Here is an 8,941-nt window from a genome sequence, read left to right as displayed (position 1 = left end):
CTCGAAGGAATCTATTGAGTGCTCGGGTAAAAGCGAATACCATGTTAGGGACCCTTTCGTGAGGGTCTCCCCGAATTCTTCAATAAGACTAACTCAATCTCGTGCGGAGCTATGTCGTTTCCCTTTACCGCCATTGTATAGGTGGTGATGTGCTCCTGAGGATCTAAAGTCCTATGATATTTTGGCAAGTCTGTCATCATGAACCACTTCGGGATCAACTCTGGTGTCGCGCTTGTTTTGAACGGCAGCTGGGTGTATTTCTTTGAATTCGGTCCTTTCAATACTGCCGTCACACTCGAGATTTAGTCCATTTGGGCATTTACTTCCCTCATAAATCGTATGAGTTCGGTTTTAAAGGGATCATTCTCATTGTTGTTATCGGATCTGCTACCATCCCCCCCGGCTCTGTCGAAGCCGACCTCGCCTCTCGGGGTGTTATTATCAACCCTCTGTATTGTTTGGTTTGCGGGAGCACCGGGAGGAACTGGACCTCATCCATTCGCGTTGTTGGAATCACCTGACAATGCTTGCCTCAACTTCGTCATGACCTTATCATGTCGCGAGAGATGGCCCATAATAGCATTTTGTTGCTCCCTCAGGATTCTTACTGTTTTCGCGACGTGCTCGCCCTCTGCATCATCAGGAGTTGCCTCTTGAACATGTCGTGGATACTTCCCGCTATGGATCGGCGTGGCCTCATCCCCCTCGTTTCGGGTATCATTGATCGAGTCTTCATGTTGAGGCTAATTTCCTTGGGCCTCAACATTGTGTGCGACATTGACGTCGTTATCTGCCATTTTAAATATTTTTTTGCTAAGAAACAAAGAGTCAAACAGGTTAGTAATAGATGAAAGGACCAACTCAATTACGCAACTATCTAAGCCCCACGGTGGGCGCCAAAATATTTACTCGTAAAACGGTATAATTGAATTTATACTTGGTTTATAGGCAAGTGAATCGATTTGATCCCAAAAATAATAAATAAATTAAATAAGAATGTGAGACGTAGCATTGAAATTGAGATAAGACAGCAGATAGCTTGATTCTGGGAGCAGAGCTTCCGAAGGCAATGATAACAAAATTAAAAAGCAAGAAATAAAATATTATTGAGCTTTTGAACAGTATATAGCATATGTTTGTCAGAAAATTCGTCTCCCTTACAATGACTGTTGAACTCACTATTTATAGTTGTACCTAGGGAACAAGGTCTTAGGATCAAGCCCCTCTTAAATGACAATTATGGGAGCCATTGAAGAATGTGTAACGGCAGGCTATGAACGTCATATTCTCTGTAACAGACTATGTACTTAATGGTATAGAATATTCTCCATTGAATGTTATCGGGTGGCAGGCATTTATTTGTCTTTATGAGCAACATTCCTTTCGGGGACAATCGAGATTGCTACCCCGGACTTGATTTCGATTTGCCTAGCTTTCCATCTGTCTCCGGCTTCACGTATCGCTTTATTATGCGAGTATTTAATATGAACATATTTTACCCTATACAGTATGTTCTTATGAACATTTGAAACATATTATGAAGTAATATAAAGCAGTTTTTGCAAAATAATAAGAGAAAAGAGGTTCTTTGGTTTGAAGATTTTTGTTTTTGACACTAATGGGGCATTCAATGTGATTTTCTTCTGCTTAGTGAAAGCGCGTTTCCCTGAAGAAGAACTAACCTAAATATTTAATTCACCCAATCGTTTAAACTAAAAATAGTCAACAGATATATAAGATATGTATAATTTATGTACAATATATATTTTATCGTATATAATTAATGTATAATTTATGTATCTATTACAAAAAGTAAATAATAAATTCTATCGAATATTTGTGTAAAGATCCTTTTCGTGAATATGATGATTTCATTCTACTATTACATTGCTGCTTAGAATGCTAAAATTTTAGATAAGAGAAACAACTAATAATAATGGTAATGATTGAGAACCATGACGGTTTCAAGCTTCAAATTATTACATCTATGAACTTCACCCGAGTCCAGACTTATCTAATAATATCAAGGTCAAATTCATCATAATATCCAACCAAAATAATAATTATTTTTTTGTGACGATACATAGTGGAGTTTGCCGTCCAATGTTAGAAAAATCACGGAAAAGGATAATATTATTTTGTTTAAAATTATTAAATGGCACATCCAATAAGTGAAGAATTTACTAGTTCCTTAGTTCCACTAAAGAACAATATGGACGTCAATTTACCAGCTCCAACTTTTTATGGAGGTGTGAAATTCTAAGTGGACATCACCTTAATTAATGTAACTAATTTAATAATGTGCACTTCTCGTGTTTACTCGTTTTGATAACAACTACCACGTAGTATAAGTAATTCATATATAAATTATTTACTCACATATGATGTTTAGAGTAAACAAATCATGAATGTGAGACGCGAGTTTTTCAAATACACTTCTACTTATTTGCTATGAATCTATGACTAATTAATATGCATTTTTATCTCAATCACACTTGACCGTAGTAAATTAATAAGACTTAAGGGGTAGGTGTATAAGAATAGTATTGGATATGGTGTATTTACTGTTAGGATTAGTAATTAGGATTAATTATGCTAAGATTATTTCTTATCGATTGTTTGATTTGATGTTTTAAAGGTTTTGAAAGGACAATTCGGTCCTTATATAAATAATTTATATATAAAATCATGATAGTACTAATATCATGGCAATGTATAAAAATAGTACTGAATTTTATACATATGTTAAAAAATATTTATAAAGAATTAATAATATTAAAACCAATATATATTATTTTCCCTTATACATCCTACCAAAGTGTAAATACTGGTCTGCTTAAGTGTTTCCTATGGTATTGTGGTCGTGCCCATTATCTACGTGGTGATGTATGTATATAGTTGAATAATTTTTGAATATTAAGTATATTTATATTATCTTACATTTTTCACTGCTTAAAAATAATGAAGAATAAACAGTTGGTCACTGTCAGTACCTAATAATCCCTCATCAAGTGATAAGCACGTAAAATGATGCACTCAAGCAATTAATAACGACCACTGTATTAATTTAATCAGTGATAATCCTTCTTATTGACACCATTCTTTTTAATAAAAAGAAAATTAGTTTGCCCCTAAGTGGATTTAATTAGAACTTCTAATTGCGTCCCTCTTGACATTGAACAGTTCTTTCACTCCCTCTTTGTTTTATATTTTATTACATTTTTGAAGAAATTAATGTTAGTGGTCGTTACTCGTTACACAAACGAAGTGGAACCCCACTGGCATTGGCCATAATAATGAAAATGGAATTACCAAATTATTATGGGAGTTGACTTTGGGATTAGCAAATTATTAAATCTCAAAGTCGTACTGATTATTCAAATCACTAAATTCTGACTAAAAAGGAAATTTCATGTTTAAAAAGAAAAGGGAAATCTGTTACAATGAAAGCAATTTTATTTTTTTTTTTTGTAAGAGGGTAACCCGCAGCCGTTACAACCTCTGTCACAGTCTCTGTCCCCTTCGGGTGAACTCTGTGGTGAGCACTTTGTGCGCACTGGGTAAACTTCCCCCAGTGTAATAGCCTGCAAAACACACAGGGGATGTAAACCGCACTAGGCAAACCCTGTGCGACAACCTCAACCCACAAGACATTGAGGGAGGATTCGATCCTAGGTCATCGATATGGATGACCATCCTCCAAATAAAAATGTAAAGAGTAGCAGTTTAATTCCTTTGGCCTTCAGGAATTTGTGTTAAAAAATTAGACCTTAAACTTAAGCTAAACTCAAAAATCAGCCCATGAAATGAATTGTCTAAGATCATATAAGGAGCCAATTACAACGCATGCACTTACCAATATAATGTGATACTCTAACAGTACTCCTGTGTATTTAAAATATTTGGAGCGTGAACAATATAAAATAGAATCTCACGTAAATCAAAATGTAGGGATGAATCTGATTCTCATATTATGTTTGAAAAAGAAACGTCCTTGAATCTAACTCAAACTAAAAAACGAACTTATGTCGTAAGAATTACCTAAAAACTATGAGAAATAAAAGTTGGAAAGGATTTTAGAGATGTCAATTGATGAATCATTTGATAGAATGTATAAAGAATTCGAATAAGCTTTTTGTCTTCAGCATTTGCCAAGTGACCACACCATATTTTGGAACTTTTTTATAAATCTTTTCAACCAAAACTTCAAAAATAGCCTTTAGGTCCGAGGAAAAGGAGAAGGATAAAGGAGAAAAATGCATCTTTGTTCTTCTGGTTTTAGTGGTTCTCCACAAAGCCACCTCAGTGGCACAAAAAGCATATTATATAGGGTATACAAACAGACACATAAGAATAAACTAAACCAAATGAACAGTCATGTTCTACTTTAATATTGCCAATACAGACAGACTGGAAGAATAAATAAAAGATGATAAAATTCACAAACTAATAAGAGTGGTAGTAAAATGATAGCTACTCTTTTATTCTTAGCTATTCCTTTCGGTTGATTTTTTATTTTTTTTGTGGTCCATAATATTTATTTATTTTTAGATATTAAGAAAGAATTAACTTGTTCTTTTTAAAATTACGTTTGGAACAAAGAGCTTAGGAATAATTTGTTATATTTTCAATGAACAAATTAAGGTTAGTGTTGTCAATTTCATTGCTAATTAATGATAAAGAGACAAAAAATCATTTAAAGTGGACCGGAGGAAGTAACGTTTTGGACATAAATTTGGTTGAAACTTGAAAAAAAAGGTTTTGAAGTTTTGTTAAAAAATAATTTTGGAAGTTGAAGTTGTGTTTAGCCATGTATATTATATGAAGAAAAGTTGATGTTTTGTGATTGGGCCCTAAACTAGTTTTTGAAACTTGAAAAAGTGTTTTTAAAAACTGATCATATTTCATAAACAAACAATGTTCTAAAAAAAATTAAAAAATGTAGCCAAAATATATGGCCAAACGGAAGCTTAGTTAGAAGTCTCGAGATCGAACCGTGAATAATAAGTCGCTTTTGTTACTGATTAAAACATTTCGCCCCCAATATAAAACTTTTCGGTGCGACTCTAAATTTAATCGGACTCAATGCGGATAGGACGAAGAAAAAAAAAACAATAAAATTAAATCCTCGTCAATTTTACACGTAAACGTGGCAATAATGTTTTCTAAGTCAAATGTTTTCTACTTTCTTGATAATTTCTTCAGCTATTATTTTAGTGGTGGCTTCTTCAACTTCTATTTATAGCCTTTCAACTTCTTTCTTACCTATTCTATGTATGTACAAGCATAATTCCAAAATCTACTCTCAAGTCCTTTCATCTTCTTCTTTATTCCAAGCTTTTACTTAATTTGCTCTAATGGGAAAAATACATCCAGAAAATATATCTTCCCCTTCTTCTTCTTCTCATTCTCCTTCTTCTTCTCCTTATGTGACATCTATAAGAGAAACTTTTACCATATGGATGAAATCACTAGTTTTTCATGGGAATGGTTGTACTGTGTTTAATTCCAAAGGTGAACTTGTTTTTAGAGTTGATAATTATCAAGAAAGATGCAGTAGTGAAGTATTTCTCATGGATCTCAATGGACAAGTTCTCTTCTCTATTAAAAAAGAGGTAAATATTGAAAGAAATATTTTATGCAATTTGAACATATAATTTTTTTTTGTGTGTGTATTTCATGCTATGGACGTTGAAATATGTTCTAATTTGTCTTATTTTATTGCAGAAATTAAGAGTTTTTGGGCGTTGGAATGGATATTTATGTGGTGGATTTAAAGGGAGGCCATGGTTTCAAGTAAGAAAGAATTGCACATTTTCAAGAGGAAATGTCATATGTAATGTGAATTTAGGGTATGAAAAATCCATTGAAAGCTGCTACAAGATTCAAAAATTGGACAGAAAATCATCATTTAAAGTTACAAATAGTGCTGGCGAAGTTGTTGCAGAGGTTGGTCCTTTAAAATCTTGGGTTCATATAACTCTTTTTTTGTTTCATTTGAGTTTAAGTTATATATACTAACTGTAAAAACTATTATTTATTACAGTTAAAACAAAAGCAATCAACAAGAGGATTTGCGTATGGAGATGATGTGCTAACTCTAGAAGTGGAACCCCATGTAGATCAGTCGCTAATTGTGGCATTAGTGACAGTTTGTGGCTTAATTAGTCGCAAATTATGAAGAATTATATGAAGAAATTCAAGATCAAGAATTATATATGGGGCTCTTCCATATGAACCACCATTCTGATTTTAGAATGTGTTGTGTGTGTTTGTTTTCTATTTGTAAATAGAAGATCATCAAATTTGTATAGAATTGATGCTCTGAGGTGTAAGACAAAGAGAGGAAATACTCTAGTTACATTTTGTTTTTTGTTTCTCGTTATAGAAATCTTGAGATTTTGTAAAGAGTAATTCAAAAGGTACTAATCTGACCTTTCTTAAGTACTTGCAGTTGTTTACCTTTGGAATATTACTGAGTTTTTTGTACTATACATATATTATCAGGCCACAAGTTATGTGAAAGTCTTCTACTTCTTTGGATTATTTAGAAATTGATTTTATTCTACTATTGCTCAAAACTGCTACGAGAATTGTTTAAAGCACATAGTAGTCTAAGAAATCGTCATCTGGTATTATTACCCTGCAAAAGATATGGAACCAATTAAAAACGAACGCCAGCTCTATTGTGTAGATGAGTTGAGACCAATGTCTTATATATCTCGATAAACAATGTTCTACTGATTAAGCGGAACATAACACAAACATACAATCTTTTGGTCACTGTTCTGATGAATTGTCAGTAGTTTGGCCAAACATGCGATAAATTACTAGAATGGTATTTATATTCACTCGCTATTTCGGACAACAGTTTAATATGGCCCTCAAGAATGAACTTATGAGATGCTTCATTCTCAAATTTTCCAATGTTAAATCCACTGGAACTCCCCCAATTAATCCCCAACACTAATATAAATAGGCCCCTTAGCTTTCATCTTTTTATGTTTTAATTTTCCTTTTTGCTTTTTTTACACGCTTGATCCTTTTTAACTATTATTTAAAAAAATAACATCATTTATTGTTTATTCCATAAAGAGCACTTTTTTTTCATTATTAGCATATTATAAAAATTAAGCTCAACTTACATTTAATAAGTTAACTGACACACTAATCACAGGAAGTACTTTTTTTATCTATCTCCATTCTCTCTTTCCAACATTCATCTTCTTCACTCCATTTTTGAAAATCTGATGCATATGTGAATGCCACCTAAATTCAAGATGTATTGATTTATACGTCTTTTATACTTTGTATATCAAGTATCACTTTAATTCAAAATGTATTTTTATGTATATAATTGTTGTATATTTATTTGTGAAGTGCCATCTTATTTTAAGATGTATTTTTAATGTATATTTCAAATATATTTTATATGTCAAGTGCCATTTTAATTCATGATGTGCCATTTTAATTTAGGATGTATTTTCTATGTATATTTATATGCCATCTTAATTAAATTTAAGATATATATTTTTATGTATATTTCACAATGTCTAAGTGTCATCTTAATTGAAGATGTATTTTTTGTGTATATTTTTTTGTATATTTTATATAATTTAATTCAATGTATATTTTTTATATATATGTTTTGTATATATTAACATATATTATTATCGAAGTAAGATCTTTATGTTAAGAAATGAAGAAAGAAGGAAGAGAAAAACTTAAGAAAGATAATTAAAAAGAAAACAAATTGAACAAATTTATAAAATATATTGGCTTCGGCAGAAAATAAAATCAAGAAGATGAAGAAAAAGAAGGAAAGCTAATAAATAAAGAGAAAAAAAGGCATGATTTTTGTACAGAGAATTATTGACTTTCCATCCAAATTACTTATGTTTAGGGATTAATAATTAATATTCCTATTTTAATGGAACTGTGTGCTATAAATATAAATATTTTTCTGCCACAACTGTAATATTGAGTTTTATGCTAAGAATTTATTATATTTCTTTTAAACTGTGACAGTTATGTAAAGTTTTCTTAATTTTTAACTATGGTACTTACACTTAAATCCTTAATTGGTCGTTATTGCTGATGAGAAATGGTATATCCTATTGCATGCACTTACCGTTAGTTAAATCTCCAGTCTTTTTAGTGTTCTAACAAAGCCAGGAATGTGCATACGTTACTTTTAATAATAAATTAAAAGATATTTCATACTTGTCAATTTTTGTGATGGTATTTTCTATTTAGTTTGTCGTAAAAACAATATTTTTTTTTATAGTTAGAGACAATTAATCATAAAGTACTTCTCATCCTACCCTTTATAAGAAGTATGTAGCCACATAAATATGTATGCTTATTTTCGATCACAAATTTTAAAAATATTTTTTTCTTTCTAAAACTCTGTGTCTAGTCAAATACCATTAATTTTTTACTCCCTCCATCCCACTTTAAGGGAAGGTATTACTATGGAATCAAACAGTTTTTTCTTTGATTACGATTTTCTCAAAAAGAATTTTAAAATATTTTATAACTAAAATTAGGTATTTTAACCCTCTACCCTTCACGAAAATTACGACAGAGGGAGTACATAATTACTAGAAAACAAAACGATGATTTTTGTTTTTAGAGAGAACTCGTTTTCATTAGAGTTTCAACTCGAGCGCGACTCTCATGCCATGCTAGAGACAAGAAGACGACAGTGATTAACAAATGTTAGCACACCATGTACTATTTCTGGAAATACGTCAAATTCATTAGGCATAATATACGGAGGCGGATTTAGATTTTTAACGTGACGGGATACCAGTATTCTGCTTAATTACTGCCCTCTAAAGGCTTTTAATATTCGGGGTATCAAATAATTTAAATTTATCATTTTCAAGATATACATATATATACATATACAAGATTTCTTTCAAAGTTTACGAGGTCC

The 8,941-nt window shown here is 31.6% G+C and overlaps 1 protein-coding gene across 1 annotated transcript; it reads left to right on the top strand.

The window, feature by feature from the left end:
- The first annotated feature begins 5,259 nt into the window (after positions 1-5,259).
- Positions 5,260-6,525, top strand: LOC104111866 (protein LURP-one-related 4-like). Its single transcript, XM_009621661.4, has 3 exons — positions 5,260-5,615; positions 5,728-5,949; positions 6,047-6,525. Exons 1-3 carry the CDS (start codon positions 5,358-5,360, stop codon positions 6,179-6,181), a joined length of 615 nt encoding a protein of 204 aa, XP_009619956.1. The 5' UTR covers positions 5,260-5,357; the 3' UTR covers positions 6,182-6,525.
- The last annotated feature ends 2,416 nt before the right edge of the window (positions 6,526-8,941 follow it).

The sequence above is a fragment of the Nicotiana tomentosiformis genome, chromosome 8 (genome assembly GCF_000390325.3).
Source record: "Nicotiana tomentosiformis chromosome 8, ASM39032v3, whole genome shotgun sequence".
Lineage (NCBI taxonomy): Eukaryota > Viridiplantae > Streptophyta > Magnoliopsida > Solanales > Solanaceae > Nicotiana > Nicotiana tomentosiformis.
This window is presented reverse-complemented; position numbering and strand designations above follow the sequence as displayed.

Coding starts and splice junctions, on each gene's coding strand:
- LOC104111866 (XM_009621661.4), top strand. CDS start 5,358: ATGGGAAAAATACATCCAGAAAATATATCTTCCCCTTCTTCTTCTTCT. Junction 5,616..5,727: donor TCTTCTCTATTAAAAAAGAG/GTAAATATTGAA, acceptor ATTTTATTGCAG/AAATTAAGAGTTTTTGGGCG. Junction 5,950..6,046: donor CTGGCGAAGTTGTTGCAGAG/GTTGGTCCTTTA, acceptor TATTTATTACAG/TTAAAACAAAAGCAATCAAC.